A 25,255-nucleotide genomic window follows, 5' to 3' on the forward strand; every position below is an offset into this window, starting at 1 on the left:
GGTGCTAATTGGCCGCCATGGCGGCCCCGCCCGCGAGTGGCGGGCGGTCACGTGACGCGACGACTGGGGGCTCCCGGCGCGGGGGACGCTGGTGGCCAAGATGGCGGCGGAGCTGGTGGAGGCCAAAGTGAGTGAGCGGCAGCGCCGGCCCGGGCGGGCGGGAGAGGGGGCGGGGGCCGGGCGGCGGGCGGAGGTCTGCGCCTTCCGCCTGGGGCCCCACGGCGCGGCCCGCTCGCGGTTCGCTGCCCGGCCCCTCGCCCGCCCCTGGCCCTGGCGCGCCGGGTGCGGGCGGGGGGCGGGGAGGCCGGGGGCGGGGCCCCCCAAACCTTACCCTAGCTTTCGGGCTGGGGGTTGGTTCCCGGGCTTGAGGCGGGGTCGCCCCCCCCCCCCCCCCACTAGCCCTAGTGGTTAGGGTCCAGTCTCCCTAAGCACGGGGACAGGGCCGCGCCTCCCAGCTAGAGGAACAGTCCTCCGGACAGCATGACGGGCTGGGCTGCTCGTCCCCTCCTCGCTCTGAGCCGGGGTCCTACGCTCTGGCCTGGGGTGGGGGGAGGTGTCTTCGCCTCTCCACCCCCCACGGCACCGAGGACTAGCATCTGGGTCTCAGCCTCCCCGCCCAGCAGACCAGCTGGGGTCGGCGACTCCTTGATCGGAAGGGTCCCTTGATCCTGCTGCCACCGATTCCACCATCCGGGGTGATGACCCAGGGGCTCGAAGCACCCGGAAACACAGTGTTCTTTGGGGGTCTGTACCCCAGGGTGGAGTTTGGACCCCTAGTTCAGCTCCCGCGTTGGTCCCAGAGCCCCGCCCCCCTCCTGACACCATCTCTCTCGCCCTCCGAGTGGGGCACGGAGTCACTTGAGTTTGCTCTCCAGCCTGGGATGGAGCCCTGATCCCTGTTCTCTGTTCAAAGCCTTCCTAATTCTCTCCTCATTCTCGGGTCCTGGGCTCTGCCTTCCTCTCCCGTCTTACTTACCCTGGGGACAGCATCTGTGAGGCTTTGGACTCTGCTCCTGGGGTCTGTAAACTTCACGCTAGCAAGATCAGGCCCCATACTAGCTGTTTCTCCTATACTCCCTGGTGAGTCTACTCAGATCATACTCCCTCCACACAACTCCCAGACCCCTGCTTTGGATCCTTTTACGCACCCTGACTCTGGCTTCTAAGGCTCGCTCTCCCTTGCTGCCTGTTTTTTGCACCGATTCATGGAGAGTCCCCCGCCTCTTTCTTTAGTGCTCCTCGTGCTTACTCCATTTTGGGGTCCAGGTCCCACGTCCCACAGATGCCATCCCTGTTCTAGGGATGTACCTTTTTTCCAGGTACCTCCCTCACGGCAAGGCTCCAGAGACCTTGTCCCGAACTACACTGGGGTTGTTTTCTTCCTCCTTGCGGGGTTTACTCCAGGCCTTTGGTGGCAGCGAAGTGGGGCACCGGACCTTTGCTGGACAGAGGCTCCGCCCCCTGCCCCGCCCCCAGTCTCCCCTCCCCAGGGTCCTGACCTGTGAATGTTTTCTTTCTCTGGTTCCTCTTTCTCCCTTCCTTTCCCACTGAGATCTGAAATGCAGCTCCCTTCACCCCCGGAGTGTCCCCCCCCCCCCCATGCCTGCACTACACACCCTACTCGTGTCTAGCGTTTTGAGAAATTTGAGACTTGCCCTGGAGATGTGGAAGTCTGGACTCTGCAGGCCCAAGGTGGCAGCTGGTGGGCTTGAAGTCCCCCGGAGCCCTGAAATTCAGCCGTCCTGTGGGGCTGTGATTCTGGGCCCCTGGGCCCCTGCTCCCCGCCGCCCCCACCAGGGTGGGGACTAGATTCTTCTATACCATCCAGGGCCTTGAAATCCGATCTGATGAACTCTACTTGACCCTCCGGTGACCCTCCGGGCCCTCCGGGCCCCCACCCCAATTAAATCAAGTTGACCCTTCTTTCGAGTTGCCTCAAACGGGTGCCTCTGTTCAGTGAACCCCCTGAGGTGGTGTGTGGCATTTTGCACAGGCCCCCTGTCCCCCGGAGACGAGGACCTGAACTTTTCCCCTCATGCTCCGAGGGACCTGTCCCCGAGGCAGGTCGAGGGAACCGGCAGCTCTGCCCAGGCTGTTTTTCCACGCAGCTCCAAACAAGCCCAGAGTTGAGACTGTGGAAGCCGCTGGGGCCCGATGCTGTTTACAAACACGGATCTGAGGGCCAGGCGGGGTAGGTGGAAGCCATGGCAGGAAGTGATCTGCAAAGCGCTCGGGGCGTCTTCCTGAGCGTGTGTGCCCCTGTCACGCTGTTCCCCCCCCTCCCCCCCAGTGTCAAGGGCGGGCTTCGTGGTGGTGGCAGCTGCTGAGAAATCCGAGTCGTGAGCATATGGCAGCTGGAGGGATGTGCCCCAGGATGCTCGTGCGGCAGCTCGGGATGTCCAACCTGGTGAAAGGGCCAGGCCTCGGCGGGGGCGGGGCGCTCCCAGGGGCGGATCGGGTTAGAAGATGCCTTGTGGTCAGACTCGGCTCGCCGAGCCCACCTGCCTTTAGCTCCGTGGCGGGCAGTCAGCTTCCACATGACATCGCCTCTCCCCTCCAAGGCCTTGGGCCTCTTCCAGAAGAAACATCTTGCCTGCAAGCCTATTTTCTCTGCTCAAGGTAGGAAGTCAGGCTAAGGAAGGTGAAGTCTTTCTGTTGGCACAAGCGTTCGGGGCTCGCTGAGGGCCGGCACAGTGCTTAGGTCCCGAGGCAGGAGCTGTGCTGGGATGTGAGGGTCCCCAGGCCCCCAGACAGCCGGGTGGGAGCGGAAGGAAGCGCCCTCAGGAGTCGGATGGCCCCTGCCGCTGACTACGCAGGGAGGCTCTGGGCCGGCCGCTCCTTTCACGGAGCTTCAGCCGACTCACCTGCCTGGCGGGCACGGCCCCCTGTGAGACTCGAGCAGGAAGTGGCCTTGTGGCAGACATTGCACGTCCATAGTGCAGGGCTGGGAAGAAGGCCCTACAGCAAGGAAGGGGCTCCCCCTTGAGATTTTGCAGGCAGGCCGGGCACCCCGCGCATCGGCATCTGGTTTTGTGCCCCGACAGCCCCTCCGCCGTCGGCAGGTGTCTGTCTGCTATACGCCTGGGAGAGGGCACACATCTTGCTTGGATAGAGAGCACAGAGGGGCCTGACAGAGGGGCCAGGGTCATCTGGGAACCCGGGGCTTCTGAGTCCCCCTGCTGCCATCAGACTCCACGCCTCACCCTTGAGCAGCCAGGAAACGGGAAACCCCAGAGCCTTTTGGCACTGAGACCACTGTGTAAACACCCTGGCCGGGTTCCCGCCCGCCCCCGACTGTCAGACTCTTAAGTTGAATTTAAGGGCTTTATTGGTTTCCTTGGGTGCCGTCCTGCCCTGTGCTCGCCAGCTTTCCATACCTTCCCTCATCGCGGGTACCTGTTTCCCCCGTTGCCCTGGAAGTTTCTTTTTCCCACCACATTGCGTTCATCACAGGCCAGCTTTGGGGCTCGGTGTGGGTGGCCCATCCTTCAAGGGTACTTTGCTCATGTAGCATGTTGGGGGACCCTCACACCCCTCACTCCCCCTTGGTGCCCGGGATCTCACAGAGGGCAGGCCGCAGCCGGGCAGCCCCAAAGAAAACACTGGCATCAGCTGAACTCTTGTGTTCGGTTTGATGTAGTTGGAGGGACCCTGCCAGACCTCTTTCATCACTGTGCCGCAGCTCAGTGAGCGGCCTCTGTGGCTGCTGGATTCCCGAAGCCTTCCCCTTAGACCCGTGGTTCTCGGTGGGACGATCCCCTCCCCAAGGGATGCTTTGTAGCGTCTGGGGGACGTTTGTGATGGTCACCGCTGGGGTCTGGGGCAGCTCCTGGCATCGAGCAGAGGGAGGCCAGGGATGCTGCTGAGTACCCCACAGTGCCCAGGGCGGCCCCACCCCAGAGAACAGTCCAGCCCCACTGTCCACAGTGTCGAGGCAGAGAAGGCCCGCTGGAATACGGCGGACGTTTGATGCTCGCCAGCGCTCAGCTCCGTGCGGACGCCTGCGGTGCCGAAGGGGGAAATTACCCCCTGGCTTCAGAGTCAGGCCCGGGCCTAGGTTTAGGTCTTGGCTCTAACATGGCGCTCACCCCGGCCTGGCAGGGTCGTTTCGAGAATCAGAGTTAAGTATATAATCACATGCGCAGCTCAGTTCCTGGCAGGTGATCAGTATTAAGTTGTGACTCCCATTCTCCAGAGGGAAGGGAAAACACGTTTGTGGCCGATGTTGATTTACTCTGCTTTCCGTGTACGTTACCTCCTCTGGTCCTCCCCACATCCCGATGAAGTGAATCCTGTCATCCTGATGAAGAGACCGAGGGTCAGAGAGGCCATTAGTGTGCTTGGCTAGGGAGTGGCTGAGGCTGTTTACGGGTAAAGCAGGATCCTCAGTTCCTGCCCTGGGGATGCTTTCAGGCTTGAAGATGGGAAAAGAGAACCTAAAATAGAAGGCAGTGGTGTGTGTGTGTTGGGGGGGGGGGGGCAGTCAGAAGCTTTTGCTGCGTTGGCAATGCTGAACTGAGGGAGGTTCGAGGAGGAGGAGGGGAGCAGGGCTGAGCTGGGAGGGGGCATCACAAGGAAGGGTGAGCTGGCAGCCTGAGTAAAGACACGGAGGTGGGACCGAGCCTGGGCTAGTGGGCCTGGTGCTAAAGCTGCCTCCTCCTCCTGGGTTCTTGCTCCTGCCAGCTAGAGTGAAGGGGGCTCGGGGGCAGGGCCAGGCAGCACCTGATGGGGTCTCCCTTTGCTGTCCCCCCTAGTTGGGGCCCAGGGGGCTCCAGAAAGCCCCTTGTCCCACGGACAGCCCCTGAATCTGGCAGCGTCCCTTCTGAGCACGTGTGTCTGTGGTTGCTTTTTCCCAGAACATGGTGATGAGTTTCCGAGTCTCCGATCTTCAGATGCTCCTGGGTTTCGTCGGCCGGAGTAAGAGTGGACTTAAACACGAACTTGTCACCCGGGCCCTCCAGCTGGTCCAGTTTGACTGTAGCCCTGAGCTGTTCAAGAAGATCAAAGAGCTGTATGAGACACGCTACGCCAAGAAGAGCTCGGAGCCTGTCCCCCAACCCCACCGGCCCCTGGACCCCCTGACCATGCACTCAACCTACGACCGGGCTGGCACGGTGCCCAGGACTCCCCTCTCGGGCCCCAACATTGACTACCCCGTGCTCTATGGGAAGTACTTGAACGGACTTGGACGCTTGCCCGCCAAGACCCTCAAGCCAGAAGTGCGTCTGGTGAAACTGCCCTTCTTTAACATGCTCGATGAGTTGCTGAAGCCCACAGAGCTGGGTGAGTCTGCCACTGCCCTGGGGGTCCCACTGGGCATGGGCCCAGTGGCCACGGCCAGCCCGTCACCGCCCCGGAGTGTTTTCTGGGGACCAACGAGGGCCATGGGGTTGTGGGGGGCTCTCCCTCTCAGGAAGCGCAGGGGCTACCTCTGAATCTTTATATTAGCCACATAGCGTCGTCTCGCAATTGACCCCAAATTTTAGTAGCTTAAAGTAGTAGACGCTCATCTGCTCTGTTTGTGAGGATCAGAACTCGGGAGCGGCTTAGCAGGGTGGTCCTGACTCAGGGTCTCATGAGGTCTCAGTAAAGCTGTTGGCTGGGGGCTGTCTCATCTGAAGGCCCGACTGGGGCTGGCGTTCACCCACTCACCTGGCTGCCGGCAGGACTTGGCTTCTTGCTGGCTGTGGACTAGAGACCCCGGTTCGTGCCACATGGTGCCCGTGGATGGCTCGAGCGTCCTCGCTGTGTGCAATGGTGACCGGCTTCCTCTGGAACCAGTGGGGGTGGGGGGGGAGGGAGGGTTCGTGTGCACATCTGTGTAGGATCAGCCAGAAGCCACGTCCTCTCGATCCCCTAAGCTTCGAAGCGGCACGACCTGGTGTTCTCTGCTTTGCATCGCGTCCGTCCCACAGACCGGCTCTGTACGTCGTGGGTGGGGACTGGACCGGGCTGGGCCGTCCAGAGGCAGGGATCGCTGGGGGCCACCTGGGATGCTGGCTTCCAGGTCCTAACTCCCAGTGGGTGGCAAAGGGGCTGGACGTTGGATCCAACCTTTCCTCTGCAGAGTGTAGGCACCTCATGGGAGCAGCCTTGGCCAATGGGTTCGGGCCTGTCAGCATGGGCCAGCTGGCTAGGGAATGGCTAGCCATGCCCCCGAGAGGTACGCCGGGGCTGGAGGAGACCCATGCCAGGGCTCTGTGGCTCCTTCCTGCTTATTCATCCGGCCCCCGTGTTGATGGGGCACCTGCCGCCTGCCAGGCCCCTAGAGTGGTGCACGCGGCCAGGCCCCCAGCCCCCAGCCCCTTGCCAGCGGCTGTGATGATGGGGGCGGGTGTCAGCCTGGTCTCGGCCTCACGTGCTGCCCCGATCTCAGGGCGGGGGGGGCCCACCCTGGGAACGCGGCAGGAGACCGAGGGCGCCCCCCACCCTCGCGAAGGTTCCCTTCCGGCTTTCCTCATTTAGGGCCTAGAGGTGCCCCCAGCCTCGTCAGCGCCGTGGGTCCTGCCACCCCTGCGGCCCATTCCCCATTTCTCCCTTTCAACCCCCGCGTCCTTACCGCGCCCCCGCTGCACACCTGGCCCTGGCCCTCACCGTGTGTCGGTCCCTGCGTGCCGTGGCAGAGGCCACGGTCCCTCTGGGCCCCCACCCGCCGTGCCCCTCGCTGTGTGGTTCGCTCCCTCCCACCCTGCTGACCCAGCGTCCTGTCTCGCTCGGCCAGGGGGCCCCTCTCTGCACGCAGCGTTCCACGCCGGCCCGTGCCAGCCAGCCCGCCGTGTCCAGCCCCCTTCCTCGCCGGAGCCCTTGAGCTTCGTGAGGGTCGGCGAGGGGGCTGTGGTTCCGGGAGAGGCTGCGGGGGGTGGAGGAAGGAGTTGCCGGGGGTCCGGGCCCGGGACCCTGAGGCTCTGCCCTCCTGCCTCCTCTCGGGCAGTGTTTGTCACCGGCCCCCGGGTGGGGAGCAAGTTGCCGTAGCAGCACCTGTTGTGGGGTTGACGTGGCCGCACCGGAGACCCGAGGCCCTTTCCTGAGCTTCTGGACGCCTTCCCTGTCTGCTCCCCCCAGCTTCTCTGTGCATGTTGGAAGCCATTCTGCCCCTACCCCCAGGGACTCTGGCAGGCTCTGCGGGCCTTGGGACGGGCTGGCTCTGAAGGTCAGGTTGACGTTTCAGGTTCCTAAGGACTCGAGGATGATCTTCGTGATAGAGAGGCTGGGTTTTCACTGGGAAGCAGTAAGTCAGGCTTGGCACTGGGTGGGGGACAGAGGTGACTTTGAACTCCAGGGCCGGCAGCCTCCCTCCCCTGCCTGGACCATGGGCTTCCTTCCTGCATGGCCCACTCCCGCCCCCGCCCCACAATGCATCACTTTGCCCTGAGCCCCTGGGGACCCCAGTCACCTGATCTCCGGGAGAGTCTGCTCCCCTGTCTGCACCAGGAATGACTCTGCTGGCGGCTCAGAACAAAGAGGCCGACCCCGCCCTGCCCTTGTTCCCACCCACTCCCCCGCCCCTATCCCGAGTGCACCCCTTCCCTGGCTTCCCTGGGACTCCCATCCTCGGGGACCCCCTGGCGGCTGCCAGGTTCATCGGGAGAGTCCTCGTGGGGCCCAGATCTGGCCCCGAAGCGGTCTGGTCCCTCTGTTCCAGGACCGGCGATGTTGGCCATCCGCCCCTCAACCTGGGCGCCTCCCTGTGGCAGCTTCTGCAGCCCTGGCGTTGCCCCAGAGCCACTCCACCAGGCTCGAGCTCAGCCGGTTTCCCCCTCCCCCTCGCTCCTGACCGTGACCTGCTGACCAAAATGAGGTCCAAACACTCTGGTCTGTTTCCCCGGAAGAGCCGCCGGCCGGCTCTAGCTCCAGGATGGAGACCGTGCCGGGTGCAGAGGGGACATAAATCACAGGGAGTGGAATGTTTGGGTTGGGGGAGGGGAGGAGAATAATGGAGTCACAGACCCAGGAGCTGGAAGGACCTCAGGAGACAAATGATGTGCTGCAGTGGGCCCGGCACCTAGAAAGGTCGGGAAACCGGCCCGAGGTCACACACCGTCCTGAGGAAGGGGCCCCGGGGCCGTGTTCTCAACTCTGACCCTCCCCGAGTCATCGTGCCCTGCACCCCTGTGGGGAAGAACCCATCTTGAACCCCATGACGGTTCTGGAGCCCAGGCCGCCTCTTAGCTCGAAGAGCCCGGCTGTCCTCCCCGTCCCAGCCAGGAGAGGGGCATCCGATTCCCGACCACGGCAGAATTCGGGGGAGGTGTGCCAGGGAACACGGTTCTGGTCGCGGTGTCAGCGGCCAGTCTGAAGGGGGGAGGCCCGGACCCCCGTCTGGGCGTGTGGGAGAGAGGAGAGGCCGTCCTGAGACTTGAGGGCAGAAGGAAGGAGACGTGTTGACCTGAGCAGTGCTGCTCCGCGAGGCTCTGGCGTCCTGCGGCCAGCGGCTCGGGCTGTGGGGCTGTCCGTGTCCCCGCTGCCCTGGAGCGATGGTGCCCGAGTTCCCCCTGGCTCCCTACGTGCCCCTACAGCTGGGTGGCCCGACGCTGATTGAGGCCTGCCGGTCCGGCACCTGCCCTGTCGTGCGGGGCACACGTGCGTCCCTCACCCAGCCCCTGAAGCCTTTGGGTGGTATTGCCCAGGCAGCCGCAGGCGTGGGGTCCCCCGCTTGGAGTGTTCTGCCGGGAAGCTGCACTAGACATGATTCAATGGTGCCTGAGAGGAGTGATTGGGGAGTGCAGGCTTCCCTGGGGGCAGTCAGTGCCAGGAGCACCTCATTGTGCATTTGTGAGGAGGTGGCAGTCAGGAGGCTCCCTGGAGGAGGCCGAGTTCCAGACCTGAGGGCCGAGTAGCCATAAGCATGACAAAGAGGAAGGAACAGAGGAGCGGGGTGGCGGGCACAGGCCTGGCAGCGAGCGAGGGCTCAGGAATGGAAGTCGTGGGGACGGGAGCTGTGTGGCACAGGAGAGAGAGGCCAGAGAACGCGGGGTGAGCGGGCCATGGGGATAGTGGGGACCGACTGGACTGTCCCAAGGGCTTCGGGGTCGCTGAAGGTCTGGTGAGCTTTTCCAGTCTCCTTTCGTTGGGTCCTTTCTGGGGTGGGTGTTCCCCCTGAGGCGCAGAGCCCCCTCCGTGGTTCCTCAGATCCATTCCGGGTCCGGTCTCCCAGCTTCAGGCCCACCTGCCTGGCCACCCCCCTGGTCTCTCCCTATACGTCACCTGCGTCTTCCCCCAGCAGTCAGAGGAGACTTAAAATAGTGGGCTGGTCGTGTCCCTCCTCTGCTCAAAACACTCCCATGACCCGCTGACTTTTCTGCCTGGCCCCTCCCTGCCTTCCCTCCCTCTCTCTCTCTTCCTCCCTTTCCCACTCTGCTCCAGCCACACAGGCCTCACTGTTCCTCCAAACCACGAGGCCTGGTGCTGCCCTGGGGCCTTTGCACGTGCTGTTCCTGCTGTCTCACGCTTTCCCAGACCCTCCATGGGCCTTCCCTTCCCAGCCACCTAACCTAAAGCTCGTCTTCTTTCCTAGTCGCTTTCCCTCATCTCATTACCGCCCTCTTATCCCCTGTGGCCCTGTCCCCGACCCTGACATTGCTTATTAATCTGTATGTGTTTTTTGACGCCTGGGTCTTGTTTGTTCCGTCGCTGCATCGACGGTGTGGAGCAGGGCAGGGGGTGCCCGTGTGAGCAGAGGCTCGTTGCTGGGAAGCAGTGTGGGGGGCTGCGGTGAGAATGACCTTGAGCTAACATTCTGCAGCTCTCCTTCAGCGTGTGAGCCCCTTCCATCCGCGTAACTTCACGGGGGCAGCAAGTCACGAGCCCGCCGGCTGCGTGCGGGAGCCCCTGTGAGTGGAGGAGGTGGGCGTGAGCCCGGAGCCCCCGACCCAGGGCTTGTGCCTGCTTGCTCCCTGCTGCCCACCAGGCCCTCTGCACCCAGCCCGGGGCACCTGTCTTCCCATCTCTTCCCCCAGCACCACCGCAGCGCCACACGCACCAGCCACACCACCTCTGAGACCTCGACTGCTCCATTCGGGGGCCTGGGGCTACGTCGTGGCGGGGGGGGGGGGGGGGCTGGGCCAGGAGTCAGAGACCTTGTGGGTCTGGGGGCATTGGCTTAGAGGGTGGGCCTTTCTCCTTCTCTGAGGTTCTAGGGTGCAGGAGGCCATAGGCCAGCGGGAGGGAGACCAGGCCTATCTGATTGACTTGTTTTTAAGTTTACTTATTTATTTTGAGAGAGAGGGGGAGGGAATGTGAGCAGAGGAGGGGCAGAGAGAGAGGAGGGGAGAGAGAATCCTAAGCAGGCTCTGCACTGCCAGCACAGAGCCCGACCCGGGGCTCGAACTCATGAGCCACGAGATCATGCCCTGAGCCAAAACCAAGAGTCAGTCGCTTAACTGACCGAGCCATCCAGGCGCCCCTCTGATTGACTGTTTAAGGCCTCCTTTTCCTTGCTTGTTCCCGAAGCTCGTGTGCAAGTGTGTGTGCGTCATAGAAACAGGAACAGGGCCCTGCTGGAGGTTTGGGCGTGTTCTTGCCACCGTCCTTCCTCCGCACGTGCGACCCTTCGGGACCACAGCCGTGTCCTAACTACGGTTTTCGCACCTCCCTCCCCCTCCGCCCCCCCACCCCGGTGTATCGTGAGCATCTGCTCCGGTCGTGAAGTGTTCTTTGCTGGTGGCAGTTTGCAAGGCGGCCTGGCAGCTGGGGTGGACATGTTGTGCCGGGCCTCTCTGTTGGTGTCTGGGATTGAGCCGGAGGCTGGTTCCAGTCCTCCCAGACGACCTGGGAACAGGGGTTCCCTCCCTTTAGTCCCTGGGGGGCTCTGGGGCCTGGGGTGGGCACCTCATCCCAGCCTGTGCTCCACCTGGCGGGGCCCCCACCGCCTTGCGGCAGCCTGCGTCCCCGCAGACGTACTTCTGGGTTTGTTCAAAGACACCGGGAAATTATGTTGACTCTTAGGAGGTAAAAGTCTTGGAGAAAAATCAAGCGGGGAAGGAGATGGGGAGACCAGAATTGCAGGAGGTTGTTGGGGAGTTGTAGTGTTTGGGGTTTTTTTGTTTCTTAAAGTTTATTTTGAGCGAGAGCACATGTGAGTGGGAAAGGGCAGAGAGAAAGAGGGAGAGTCCCAGGCAGGTTCCAAGCTGTCAGCACAGAGCCTGATGCAGAGCTCCATCCCACGAACCGCGAGATCATGACCTGAGCTGAAACCGAGAGTCAGACACCTAACTGACTGAGCCCCCAGGTCCCCCTGGGGGGTGGCAGTTATAATGTTTGTTTATTTCTGAGGGAGAAGGAAAGACAGCGTGAATGGGGGAAGGGCAGAGAGAGAAAAAAGGAGACACAGAATCCAAAGCAGGCTCCAGGCTCTGAGCTGTCAGCACAGAGTCTGACGCAGGGCTCAAACTCACAAAGCCTGAGATCACGATCTGAGCCACAGTCAGGTGCTTAACCGACTGAGCCACCCAGGTGCCCTTGGGAGGATAGCAGTTTTTAAATGAAGGTGTTCAGGGACATCTGTCATTCTGGTGGCATTTGAGGAGATTTCAGAGACATCGGCCATCTAAATCACTGGGGAAGGAATGTTCTGGAAGAGGGGATGTCAAGTGCAAAGGCCCTGAGGCAGGATGTTCTTGACACACCGGCAACAGGAGGAGGTGGCCGAGATGGCTGCTGTGGAATCGAGGCCACTAGGGGTGGGGATGGCATCCCCCAAGTGGCAGACGGTGACCTGCTGGGGTGGGGGTGGGCAGTGAGGGGTCTGTGTGGGACAGGGACCTCGCTGGTGCGTTTCGAAATTGGAGCCACTTGGGAGTTGATGGGGGGGGTAGGAGTGCCACGAGTTGTGGATGCTGCCTGCGTCTCTGCTCGGAGCTGCTGGAGGGGCGGAGCCACCACTTCAGTGGATGACAGGTCTGGGTTTGGGGGACCCCCAGCCCCCTCCCACCGTGCCGGGTATGCTGTGCCCCAACCCAGGTGGCAGCTCGCCTACCCGGGTCGAGGGTGGTCCTCGGCTCCCCTCAGCCTTCGCAGCTGTCTTAGGTATGGGGAGCCCCGCCCCCAAGAAATAATTGCCCCTTGGCTCTTTGGGCAGGTCTGGGCATGTCTGCAGGTGGCCTGTGTGCTCCCCCACCCCCCAGTTGGGTGGCCCTCCCCCAGGGCCCTAAGCAGGACTCCACGGGGACCGGCCAGGCCCTCAACACGCGAGTATGGGTTGGCAGTGGTTTGGCAGTTAGAGCAGCCACCTCTTGCCGAGCTCCAGCCACACGCCCGGCCCCGTGCCTGGAGAAGCCCCCAGGCTCGGGCGGGGACAGCAGTGCGCACCCGGGCAGAGCTGGGGTACGAGCCCACGTGGTCTGGCTTCGGAGCCGAGCTGGTTTTTATGTTTCAATTGCATTTGCTTTTAAGTAGGTTACCTACTCTTGTGGTTTGGGATTCAGAAGGTTCGGGAGCAGGGCTCGGCCACCTCGGGCCCAGGGGCCAGCTTCATTGACTGTTCTCGAAAACCAAGCTTTATTGACCCGTAGCCAACGCCCATTTGTCTGTTTACCATCTCTGGTGGCTTTCGTGGTACAAAGCAGAGTGGGGACGTTGAGGCACAGGGCATGCGGCCCACAGAAACCAAAAATACTTACATTCCAGCCCTTTACGAGAACAGTCTGCCCAGCAGTGTTGCAAGGGCTCGGGCAGTAGAAAGAAAGCTGACTCCTCGGGGCGCCTGGGTGGCTCAGTCAGCTGAGCATCGGACTCTTGATCTCTGCTGAGGTCACGACCTCATGGTTTGTGAGTTCGAGCCCCGCGTCGAGCTCTGTGCTGACAGAGCAGAGCCTGCTTGGGATTCTGTCTCTCCTGCTCTCTCTGCCCCTCGTCTGCTTGTGGGCTCTTTCTGTCTCTCCCTCCCCAAATGAATAAACTTAGAGAAGAAAAAAAAGGAAAGCTGACTCCTTCTTTCTCCCAGTCACCCTGAGGCGGTGATTGTGGCCAGCTCTCACAGAGCCCCCCATCCCATCCAGAGATGTCCTTTGCACACATCTCTCCCTCTGCCCGGTGACGCAGATCTGGTGTGATAGACACCTGTCTGCACCTGCTGCTTTCGGCCAACAGAAGCATCTCGGGGTCCACCCCTTATCGGAGCTTGAAGAGCTTCTGGATGCTTGCCCGTTTCAGGGTCGCCTGGCATTCCCTCGTCAGCTGTCCCGGAGTGAAAGTAGTCTCTGTGCCCAGCGTGGGGCTCGAACTCACAACCCGGAGACCAGGAGTCACCTGCTCCACCGATGGAGCCTGCCAGGCGCCCCTTTCCAGTGAAGCTTTAAATGTGTAAAAGCTGAGGTGTAATTTACATACGACAAAGTCCTCAGATCCTCGGTGTGTGGTTTGAGTCTCACCCCGGGAACCCAAACGCTGTAGACCCACAACATTTCTGCCACGTAAAGCCCCCCACCCCTTCGGACGTCCCCCGTCTCGGCCCGCACCCCTAGAAGCACCCCCCGTCGTCCCGATTCCTGTCACTGCGGGCGAGTTCCGCCTGTTCCTGGACGCGGGCCAGGGCACGTGCGTCAGGTACTTCTCGGCGTCTGCCTGCTGTGGGTCAGCACCTTGGCGGTTAGATTTGCCCGCGTGGCCGTGCGGGGCATCGGTTTTAGGGTTCGTCTGTTTCTGCACCGGCCGCCACTCGGGTTGTTTCCAGTTTAGGGCTCCTAGAAATACGTTTGCCGTGAGCGTTCTTGTAGAGTCTTCCTGGGGACCTATTTCCTTTTATCTGGGGGCAGATACGAGGTTGCTGAGCGATTGGGTAGCTGTGCGTTTAACTTTGCTAGAAGCTGCCCGGCCGTTCCAGAGGAGGGGTTGTGCCCGCAGCAGAGACTTGCTCCACACCCCCCCACACCCCCCCCAGCACCGAAGTTGTCCCTGCGTTTTAGCCATGCCGGTGGGTGTGCGGAGGTTTCAAACCTGGGCCAGATCCCAAGGGCCTGCACGTTTGCCGATATTTTCTGAAGAATTTTTGCGTCTGTGTTTGCGAGGGATATTGACAGTATTCCTTTTTTTTTTTTTTTAACGTGTATTTGTTTTGAGACAGAGTGTGTGTGCGCATGTGGGATTGGGGGAGGGGGGCAGAGAGGGAGAGCGAACCCCAAGCAGGGCAGGCTGAGCACCAACAGCCCAGAGCGTGCGATGTGGGGCTCAATCTCAGGGTGATGATGTGTGCCGAAATCAAGAATCTGCTGCTGGACCGACTGAGCCCCCCAGGCGCTCCCTCACGGTTCCTTCCTTGATGCCTTTTTGTCAGGTTTGGTATTGGGCTCGTGCCAGGATTGTAGAGTGAGTGAAGCATCCTCTTTACTTTTTGAAAATTTGTATGGAGTCTGTATCGTTTCTTTTTATTTTTTTCTAAGGTTCTTATTTATGTATTATGAGAGAGAGACTGAGGGAGGGAGGGAGGGGCAGAGAGAGAGAGAGAATCCCAAGCAGGCTCTGCATTGGGCAAACCCCGACGCAAGGCTCCAAACCACAGATTGTGAGTTCATGACCCGAGCTGAAACCAAGAGCCAGACGCTTGACCGACTGAGCCCCCCAGGCGCCCCTATATCGCTTCTGAAATACTTGAGGGAACTCCCCAGTTGGATCTGGTTTTCGTGTGTGGAGGACTTTTCAACGATGAGTTCAGCTTCCCTAACTGATAAAGGGCTTTTCAAACTTCGTGTATGTTTTGGCGCCAGTTTGGTAATTTGCGTCTTTGGAAGAATTTGTCTATTTCTTCTAAGTTTTCAGATTTATTGGTGTAAAGTCGTCCACCTCATTCCTGTATTAAACTAGAAGGCTGTGGGATCTGTACTGTTGTCTGTCTTTCGTTCTGACAGCCTGCGTTCTCGTGATCTTCTGTTCGTTCTAGCTAGTTTATCAAAGAACTCTCGCTTGAATGATTTTCTCCCTTGCTGTTTTTATCTTTAATTTCTTTCCATCTGGTGACTTTGGCTTTAATTTTCTGTTCTTTTTCTAGTTTCTCGTAGAGGAAGTGCAAGTAACTTATTTGAAACCTTTTTCTGTCTTTTAATAGAAGCATTTAAAGCTATAAGTTTGCCTCTAACGACTGTGTTAGCTGCTCCTCCCAAGTTTTGGAGCGCTGTATATTCTCTTTCAGTTCAGAGCACTTTCTTTTTTTTTTTTTTTTTTTTTTTTTTTAATTTTTTTTTTTTCAACGTTTATTTATTTTTGGGACAGAGAGAGACAGAGCATGAACGGGGGAGGGGCAGAGAGAGAGGGAGACACAGAATCGGAAACAGGCTCCAGGCTCTGAGCCATCAGCCCAGAGCCCGACGCGGGGCTCGAACTCACGGACCGCGAGATCGTGACCTGGCTGAAGTCGGACGCTTAACCGACTGCGCCACCCAGGCGCCCCAGTTCAGAGCACTTTCTGATCACCCCTGGGGTTCTCGATGCAGTTGTAATTGACAGTGCAGAGCCAGCTAGTCACCACCCTGGTCTCCATCCCCTGGCAGACATTCCCCCACTCGTGCACCCAGCAGGCACTTTGTAACGACTAGTGTGCCTCCGTGTGTGGGTCCCTGCCGTGAGCTGGGCTGCTCCGTGACTCTTGTGCACTTAGAGGCTCAGGGTGGTTTCGCTTCCCTGCCTCCCCTGCTGGCCGTGAATGCCCAAGGCAGAACCTGTCCCCAGCTTGTCCCTGTCCCCTCCAGCAGTGCCTTGCAGGGCCTAAGACGAGCGCCGCGCAGACAGGCACGCACTTGCCGGGTGTCCAGAACAGCCGTGCGGGGTGGGGACACAGTTGTTGCCGGCGTGGTACAGACCCAGAGAAAGCAGGCTCCAGGTGAAGCGGCTGGCTCAAGGGCACGCAGTCTGCCCCACGGCATCCTGCCAGCCCGGCAGGCTCCTCTCCCTGAGCCCAGCGCTTCTCAGTCCTCCTCAGTGACGCCTGAACCTGGAGGGCTAAGAAGGCTGCTCCTTCTCAAGGGGCCCGTAATGGGGAGGTGGGGGGAGGCGTTCCCTGAATCATAGGCTGCGGGGTGGCACCAGGAAGGGCTGGGCTCCCCCCGCACCTCGTCCCTGGTGGCCCTGCTTCCACCCCACGTGCCTGGCTGCCCAGGTGGGGCTCAGCCTCTCGCTCCCCGCTCCCCGTGGACGTGGGTACGGTTGGCTCCCTCGTCGGGGGCCGGACGTCCCCCTGACCCTCCGTTTGTTTTCAGTCCCACAGAATAATGAGAAGCTTCAGGAGAGCCCGTGCATCTTTGCGCTGACCCCAAGGCAAGTGGAGCTGATCCGGAACTCCAGGTGTGCTGTGCCCCGCACCCCTGCTGACCTCCTCGGCGGGCGGTGGGCTGGCGTGGTCTGGGGCGAGCTGGCCTTGCCGGGCGGGGGGGGCCTTCGGCAGACCCCACGGAGGCCCGACGCCCCGTCCCACCCCCACCGTGTGTGCGGTGGCCCCTGCCCCGTCCTGGACAGCGTGCTTAGTCTGCGTGCCCTCCCTGCCTTTGACCCACGGCCCCGGACAGGGCCAGTGTCCCCTCCAGCACGGCTCCCCTCGGCGCCGCTGGCTCGGGAGAGGGGTGCCCTGTGCCCTGGGTGGGGGGTGGGGGGGCCTCAGCAGCATCCCCGGCTCCCGTCCCACTTGATGGCGGGAGCCTCCCTAGTTGTGATGAACACACATGTCCCCCCAGACACTGCCCGGGGTCCTGCAGGGGCCCCTGAGCGAGGACAGATGAGGGACAAAGGCCGTCCCCGGTCTCTGCTATCTGAGGCCTTTCCGTCTGCAGCTGAGACAGAAGTCACCGCTGGAGCAGCCACTTGTTGGCCACTTGGCCCGTGCCAGGCCTATACCCACCAACCTATTTAATATCCACGTGGACACCCCCCGAATTGTCCAGAGAGGGGGGTCCTTTGTCCCAGTCAGCAGTGAGTAGTCAGGAGAGGAGGCTTCAGTCAGCACCCACGGACTTCGTCACCAGGGGAGGTGGCAGGTTAGCCCGTGTGGCGTGCTCAGTGCCCTCCTGACTCGCTGACCCCTCTCCTCCCCTCTGACCCCCTCGGCGCACAGAGAGCTGCAGCCCGGGATCAAGGCCGTGCAGGTGGTCCTCAGGTAAGCTGGGTGGGCCGCGGCCCCCGCCACGCCCACCGCAGGTGCATCCCACCGGGCCCCTCTCCCTCCCGACGGTGTCTCTCGGGCTCCCCGCTCACGGGGGGGCCCTGCTCCTCCTCTCTTCCTGCTGTGTGTCCTTGCCTCTGCCTGTGGACATGTGCCCGAGTAGCCTCGCTCAGACCAGCTCTCGGGCCCCGAGACCCCCCCCTCCCCCCGTACCGTGCAGAACGGCGATCCACCTGCCAGGCAGACGTGGCCCCTGTGGCCTCTGCCCTGGCCCCACGTCCACCCTCCCACCCCTCTCAGGGCCACCCCTCCATCCGGAGCCCCCTTTCACGGCCTGATGGGCTCCGCTGCCATTACAGAATTTGCTACTCGGACACCAGCGGCCCCCAGGAGGACCAGTACCCACCCAACATCGCCGTGAAGGTCAACCACAGCTACTGCTCCGTCCCGGTGAGCGGGGCGCCCCGGCAGCCCTGGGCCTGCTCTCGGGGGCGGGGCTGAGGGTGCGGAAGGAGCCTCTTCCGCGGTGTGAGCCCCCATGGCTGCTTCTAGGGCTACTATCCCTCGAATAAGCCTGGAGTGGAGCCCAAGAGGCCGTGTCGCCCCATCAACCTCACCCACCTCATGTACCTTTCCTCGGCCACCAACCGCATCACCGTCACCTGGGGGAACTATGGCAAGGTGAGTAGGGTTCGGGCGCTGCCCGCCTGCCCGCCACCACCCCCCCGCTCCCCCCAGGGGGGCCCTGGCCGGCCCTGACAGCCCCTCCCCCACCTGTATCCCCAGAGCTACTCCGTGGCCTTGTACTTGGTGCGACAGCTGACCTCTTCGGAGCTGCTGCAGAGGTTGAAAAGCATCGGGGTGAAGCATCCAGAGCTGTGCAAGGCGCTGGGTGAGCTCGTGGGAGGGGCGCGCCCCAGCATCCATGCATCACCCCGGGGAGCGTGGGAGGAGGAGCGGAGCCAGTCACAGATGAGGCAGGGATGAGGGAGGTGTGCTCTCTAGCCCGGCGAGCCCGGGGCGGTAGAGCTCGGGGTGAAGCCCGCCGGCATCCTGGCAGGGTGAGCACCTGGGGGCCGTTCCCACAGCCCCGAGCCGGGCACGTCCCTGGAGACGAGGGTTCCAGGCAGATGCCTCTGACTGCTGGGTGGGGGCCAGGGACACGGAGGGCAGGAGCAGACCCAGTTTGTGGTTGTGGGCCCCGGGCAGTGACACAGTCTGACCTCAGACAGCAAGACTGGTCGTGTTCAGGGAGGGGAGACGGGACGCATGGAGCGCTGAAAGCGAACCGCTCCCCAGACGGGCAGACAGCAGGTCCTGTCTCTCCTCCTGTGTCCCTGCGCCCAGGGGCTGCCCAGCCCACAGCAGGAACTTCATCTGCTTGGCGGCTGTGTAGCCTCAGGCAAGTCAGTGGCCCTCTCTGGTTGCCACAGCTTCCGACCAGATGCACACGATGGCCCTGGGCCGGGGGACTTGGCGACGTCCCTGTCTGACCATTGGGGACACTGAGGTGCCGAGCAGCAGGGCCTTGGCCCGTGCGCCCCACCCCGCCACCTCCCACTTCCCTGAAAGAGCCCTTTCTTCGAAACCGCCCCCCTACCTGCCTGTCTCCCTGTGGGGACAATGGCCAGCTTGAGCACAGGAGGCAGGCCCCCAGCAGCATTCCGGCCATGCAGGCCGGGGGCAGGCATCGGCAAGGGACTGGGCGGCATTCATGTGGGCGGCATTCATGTAGGCGGCAGCCCACGGGGCGGGGGCGGGGGCCTGGACGTCTGGCTGACCTCGGTGGGCGACGGGGGTGGGGTACGACCCTGCTGTTCCCCGGTGCGCAGGGGCCGGTGTGGGTGGGGCTGCCTCCGCCGGCTCGGAGCCCATGGTCAGGCTTCCTCTCTGAAGCCAGCGCCAGGCTGGGCCTCTGGGCCGCTGGCTGGTTGCCGCGGGAAGTCCTGTACTTGGTCTCACCTGTGGCCTCCTTGCTGCGCCCAGTTTGGTCTCTGTCGGGTCGGGCGGGGGGAGGCGCCCTTGCTCCAAACCCGATGCACCTCTGACGCGAAGTTCACGGCGAGGTGTGAGGGACCCACGTGGCCTTCGGGACAGTTGGGGAGAGTGGAGTTGGATGAGCTCCCTCCACCCAGCGTGGAGGAGGGCCGGGCGGCTCCGGGCCGTCTGTCCTGAGCCTTCAAGGGCTGGGGTCTGGCAGCCGGTCTGGCCAGTCTCCCGGTTCTGCCCAAAAAGCTCCGGAGGGAGAGAGCCTGCGGGCCGCCCCAGGGTTTGCCGCGCCTGAGTGTCCTTCCAGTGCCTTCCCGTGCCGTGTTCACCGTCGACAAGGGGGCCTTGCACGTTGCCGTGGAGTCTTTCCAGGAGGCGGTTGGCTTGTGGTGGGCACTGGCCGCCTTTTCCTTTTTTGAGACGTAGACTTCTCGCCCCGCCCCTGCGGGGTTTGCTGGGGGGGTGGGGGGGGGGGGGGGGGGGTGGGGCATCGGTGCTAGCCCCGCCCCCCCCCCAGCGCGTGCGCCGGCCGCCATGACCATCCTCACCCCCTCCCCGCCCTCCCCCCAGTCCTCACAGAGTCCTCCGGGGATGGCTTCGTGGGGACTCCCAGTCACGGGGGACCCGCTCCGTTGGCAGCTGTCGGTTGCCGCCACCTTTCTTCCCGAAGAAGCCTGTGGGCCGTAAAAACCCGCCGCGGGGTCGGGGCGCCCGGTTATCCAGCATGGCCCGCCGCTGCCCGGGGTGCTTTCCGGGTGACCTCCGCGGCCCTGGGCGCTACGGCCGCCACGCACCTCTTCGTCCCGGGAGGGTGGAAGTGGGGGTGCCTGACGCGGGGGTGGGGTGTGGAGCCGGCAGCATTGGCGGGTGCGGGAGGGCCCCGCCCCTCGGCTCCAGCCCCGCAGACGCCTCTGTCCCCTCTGCTGACAACGGCCACCCCTCCCCCGCAGTCAAAGAGAAGCTGCGCCTGGACCCTGACAGCGAGATCGCCACCACGGGCGTGCGGGTCTCCCTCATCTGCCCGGTGAGTCGGGGTGCGCGCGTCCTGTCCCCTCGCCCGCCGCGGGGTGGGGCAGCCCCGGGCCGCGCGGTCTGCTCACCCCGCCGGCCCCCTCCCCGCAGCTGGTGAAGATGCGGCTGTCCGTGCCCTGCCGGGCGGAGACCTGCGCCCACCTACAGTGCTTCGACGCCGTCTTCTACCTCCAGATGAACGAGAAGAAGCCCACCTGGATGTGCCCCGTGTGCGACAAGCCGGCCCCCTACGACCAGCTCATCATCGACGGGTGAGTCGCCGTGGGGGGGGGGAGGGGGGCGGGGCGCGGTCGGGGGGGGGTGGCCTCTCCCCCCCGGCCCCCGCGATGAGCTGCAGAGCCGCACGAGGAGGGGGCCTCTCTGGTCGGCTCCGCGGAGCCCTTTGGCAGCCTCGGAAGGCCTGGCCACGAGCAAGGAGGGTGCCCCGGCGGGACCTGTTGGGGCCCGTGCCGCGCGCACCCGGTGGCGACGAGGCTGAGGGTGTCTGGGCCCCGGAGGCCTGCTGGTGACCTCCGGATCTGGAGTGCATCTGCCCCACACCAAGCAGGGACCCCAGGAAGCCCCCGCCTCACGTCCACCACACGAGCCAGAGAGCTGTTCCCGAAACGGGGTGTGGCACAGCCTCTGCCGGGAAGGTGGGAAGGACGCGTCCGCCCTGAGCTCTGCTCCTGGCTCTCCTGTGCCCTTCTTCCCAGGTGGCGCCAGTGTGCAGCCAGGCTGTCCCCACCTCCTGAGCGGCAGGCCCTCCCCAAGCCACAGGGGGACAAGGGGAAAAAGGCCATTCTCCCCAAAGGGGAAACTTTGCTCAGGTCTTAGGTTTCCAGAAACCGAGCCCAGCACCTGACTGACCAGCTCCTGCCAGGCGCCAGCCACACCCATCTGTCCCCAGGGCTGGGGGCGGGGCAGGGGGAGAGAGAGGCCGGGGTCAGGCAGGACTGGGTCTGTGGCCTCGCTGCTGCACCGGGAGGTCTGTGAGGGCCGATGAACCTCGTGGGGCAAGTGTGTGCCCCGTGGGCCCGGGAGTGGCTTCCTGCCCATAGGGGCGTGGCTTGAGCGTGTCCCCAGTTCGAGTGCTTCTCTCCATCTGGTCACCGCACTCAGGCTCTCGTCAGGCCGTCTCTGCTGACCGAGCCACGAGGTGAGCCTCATCATCCGCACCTTACAGATGAGGAAACTGAAGCTCAGAGGGGACAGTCACCTACTCTGGGCGCCCCCAGCTCACAGGTGGCCAGGCCAGGACTCAGACCCAGGTCCGGCCAGCTCTGAGCCCGGGCTCCCTCTGGAGGGCTGAGCTGGCGCGCCCCAGTGCCCCCACGCTGTCTAGGGTGGAGAGAGGAGGCCCCTGGGGCCGGGCACAAGGGCTGGGGCTGAATGGCTGCTCTGTTCCTGGCCTGGCAGCTGTGCGGCCCCGTGCCTGCCTCTCCCCCCACCCCCACAGGCCTAGAGCGGGTCACCCAGGCTCGAGTGGCGGCAGCTCCGACCGCTCCAGGGGCAGATGGGTCTGGGGCTCGGGTGCGGCTGTGCCTCACACAGACCACAGTCCCAGCATCCCCCGGGGCCTGGGCACAGCCAGGGAGGCTTCCTGGAGGCAGGGTCCTTGATTCATGCTTTTCCTCGAGGACTCGTCATTTTGTCCCATCCCTGGCCGTGCGCTGGGTGATCCCGGGGTCCCCGCGAGAACTTTGTCACAGATCCTGCCTTCAGAGAACTCCCAGCTGGGCGTGGGGAGTGTGGAGAACCCAGCCGGACAGAGATGACCCCTGTGGCTTGCGCTCTGCCTGGTGGAGGAAGGGGCTCTGTGGAGGGGGCTCTCCCGTTGGAGACGGAGACCCACACGGCAGGCAGAGCTGTGTGGACGCAGGGCGACCCCAGGATGGTGGGTCTGTGGGCGTGACGACCGGAGTGTCTGGAGCAGGGAAGGGCCTTCCTCTTGTGTGACAGCGGCTGCGGTCGTTGGGTCCCCTGAGGCGGGTGCAGCTGTGACACTGAGCTCACGCTGGGGGCCGTGATGGCCTGTTGCCACTGCGGCGAGTATATCCCTGTCCCAGACCTGGCCTGGTGTGGGCCCTCGGTGGCTAGAGACGGTGGGTGCTGTGCAGGCCTCATCCTGTCGGTGGGGAGACTGAGGCCCTGTGGTCAGGAATTGGAACCCAGGCTTGCTGCTTTCTGGCCACGTTGGCTTCGGGGAGCTCCCCGCCCCTCCCCGGGCCTCAGTCTCCGCATCTGTAAAACGGGTGCAGCTGCCATTATCTCCGGGACCCCGGGCCTGGCTCGCCGTGGGTGCCGCGTCGGTGCTGTTGCCCGTGCGGGGGTGCCGTGGCCCTGCTTCTGCCCCCTGCTCCGCCCCAGAGCCTCTCAGGGGGGTTGTGAGCAGCACAAACCTTCTGTCCGAGCCCGTCTCCTTCTCTGGAAAGGTGGGGCGGGGGGCGGCGGCTCGGGTTGGGGGCTAGACCCCCAGGCTCACGCCGTCCAGCCGCGGCAGGGTGGGCAGCCACCGTATGCTGCCGAGACTGGGTGGGTGACCGCAGCCCCTCGCTCTGGGAGACTGGGCCGCTGACCCGAGGACACCAGGCCCTGGCAGCCGCTCTCCCGAAGCCACTTCTGCAGAGAAGTGGGTTCCTTAGCACGCGTCCCCCCCCCCCCCCCCCACCGAGTCCAGGCCTGGGGGCGGCGGGGAGACTCTCGCCGGCCCAGGAGTCAGCCCCCGGCCCCTCCAGGCTCCTGTCCAAGATCCTGAGCGAGTGTGAGGATGCCGACGAGATCGAGTACCTGGAGGACGGCTCGTGGTGCCCGATCCGCGCCGAGAAGGAGCGCAGCTGCAGCCCTCAGTGCCCCATCCTGGTGCTCGGTGAGTCCCAGCCCCGAGAGCGGGGCTCGCGGCTCGGGCTGCCCGCCGGGCCCAGCGATCGGCGCTGCTGCGCCCCGGGGCCCCCCGCCCCTCACCGCCTCTGTCTCCCACCCTGTCGCCCCCAGGCACCTCGGACGCCAACGGGCTCCTGTCCACCCCTAACCTCAAGGGTGGCGGTGCAGGAGGCGCCTCGGGCGGGGGCGCCGCGGGCGGGGGCGGCGCGGCGGGCGGCGTGGAGAACGGGAAGCCGGGAGCCGACGTGGTGGACCTCACGCTGGACAGCTCGTCCTCGTCGGAGGAGGAGGAGGAGGAGGACGAGGACGAGGACGAGGACGAGGAGGGTCCCCGGCCCAAGCGCCGCTGTCCCTTCCAGAAGGGCCTGGTGTCGGCCTGCTGACTGCTCACCGCCACCGCTGGCCGGACACTCGACTTTCCTGGTGCTCACCCACGCGGATGGGGCGCAGGCAGGCCTCGGGGTGCAGAGGGAGGAGTGATTTTTTTTTTCTTTTTACTGTTCATTTTGTTTTTCCACCCCTTTCCCTGGCTCCTGGCACCTGTACCTCTGGACTCTCCTATCGGAGGATTTAAAAAAAAGTAAAATGACAAAAAAAGTACAAAAAAAAAAAGAAAAAGGAAACAAACAAAAAAAAATCAAACTTTTAAAAACGAGGCAAGCCACCCACACAGCTGCTTCCCTGGCCGGAGCCCGAGCCCCGGAGCCCAAGCCGGCCCTGGGCCGCCCCGCCTCGCCTCTTCCAGTGACCATTCCAGCTGGTGCAGGGGGACGGGGCGCATGGGGTGGGGGGGGGGGGGCAGCGGGGGACACTGACGGGCACGTGCCCCTCCCCCTGGCAGCAGCCGCAACTTTGACATTCGTCTGTTCCTTTGCTTTTTTTCTCTGCAAACACGTTCTCTCGCCCAGAGACCCTGGAGCGCACCGCCGAGCAGGGAGCATTTTAGCCAAGAAGCCATGGAGTGGGTTGGGGCAGGGAGGGGGGCGGGGGGAGCAGGGGCCGGGGTGGGGGGGTGTGGGGGGGGCCGGGGAGGGTTTAGCCACAGATGTGTTGTATTTTTTGAAAGTGCAATAACTTGGTATTTTGAAGACCCAGCATGTGGCCAGGACCCCCTGTGGAAGGCGGGGGCCCCAGGGTGCGGCGGCGTGTGGCGTGGGGGGGTCTCCGTTTTCTAGCCAGCTACCTCGGTAACTCCAATTCAGGTTAACTTCCCTACGGAACAGCGCAGACGTCCGCAGATGCCGCCACCAGGCCCCTCCTCGGCGGGGCGGGGCGGGGCGGGCGGCCACTCCCCCAGGGGCAGCAGGGACCCCCCCCCCCCCCGCCCCACCTTCTCCACTTGGGGTGGCTCCTCCCCCCTCTTCTTGCTCTTGGGTTTTCCGACGGGTAGAGGCCCACCCGGCACCCCCTCTCCTGGGATCCTCACTCTCGTCTTCCAACAGGGCCGGCCGAGGGCCTCCCTTCAGCTGCTCACCCAGCACCCCCCCTCCCCCCCCCCCCCCCCCCCCGCCCCGGGGACGCCCGGCCTCGGGGTGGGGGTGGGGTCCGGACATCGCGGGGAGCCGGCAGCTGGGCGCCCGGCCCCGCCACCCGGCGTCCTCGTCCCCTGGAGGCCACGCTTGGTTCTCCCACCGCCTCTGCCCCGTTCTGTCTCGCTTCTTTTCTTCTTGCTGCCCACCCCCTGCCCCAGAATAATTTCCTTTGTATAAACAGAACTCTTGTAGTCAGGAAGCAATATCATTTCAGGTCTAAAGAAGAAAGGGACATCAATCTGGCCGAGGGCGAATTCAGTTTTACTGTATAAACTCGGCTGTGCAGTGCGGCCCCTCCGTCTGCACGGGCCGCTGAGGGCCACCGTTTTCTAATATTTGTATTCTAATTTAATTGTTTTTAAAAAACACAAATAAAAAAGGTCAAGGTGAAGCCACCGGGGCGTCTTCTCTGTGTGCTGGGGCGTTGGCTGGGGGCGAGGGCATCAAAGGACAAAGACAACCCCCCCCCCCCCCCACCCCTTGACCGTTCCCTTCTGCCCCGCGGTGTTCAGGATCCAAGAAACGCGGCCTTCGGTCCAGTGAGGAAGGTTTCGCTTTGGCCGCTGGGCCCGGCGTCTTCCCGCCAGGTCGGGTGAGGAGCTGAACCAGAGCCACCAAACCCCAGGACTGTCCCTGCTCCCCTGCGTGGCCAAGAAAGTACACAAATGGCCAGTAGGCTCGTGGAAAGATGCTGAGCCTCCTCACCGGCCACCGGGAGACGCAGCCCGGAGCCACCGCCCCTCCGCCGCGGGGAGGGCTG

The 25,255-nt window shown here is 63.3% G+C and overlaps 1 protein-coding gene across 3 annotated transcripts; it reads left to right on the forward strand.

Moving 5' to 3' along the window:
* PIAS4 (protein inhibitor of activated STAT 4) lies at nt 1–24,886 on the forward strand. 3 transcript variants are annotated; one of them, XM_045491516.1, is made up of 11 exons: nt 1–127; nt 4,857–5,283; nt 16,185–16,269; nt 17,033–17,074; nt 17,440–17,530; nt 17,633–17,761; nt 17,867–17,972; nt 20,020–20,093; nt 20,192–20,352; nt 22,819–22,949; nt 23,075–24,886. In XM_045491516.1, the coding sequence occupies exons 1-11, from the start codon at nt 101–103 to the stop codon at nt 23,344–23,346; spliced, it is 1,545 nt and encodes a 514-aa protein (XP_045347472.1). In that variant the 5' UTR covers nt 1–100; the 3' UTR covers nt 23,347–24,886. The 3 variants fall into 3 exon arrangements, with proteins under 3 accessions (XP_045347472.1, XP_045347473.1, XP_045347474.1); XM_045491517.1 differs by having other exon boundaries at nt 16,185–16,242; XM_045491518.1 differs by lacking the exon at nt 1–127 and adding an exon at nt 2,503–2,619.
* The last annotated feature ends 369 nt before the right edge of the window (nt 24,887–25,255 follow it).

The sequence above is a fragment of the Leopardus geoffroyi genome, chromosome A2 (assembly GCF_018350155.1).
Source record: "Leopardus geoffroyi isolate Oge1 chromosome A2, O.geoffroyi_Oge1_pat1.0, whole genome shotgun sequence".
NCBI classification, from domain to species: domain Eukaryota; kingdom Metazoa; phylum Chordata; class Mammalia; order Carnivora; family Felidae; genus Leopardus; species Leopardus geoffroyi.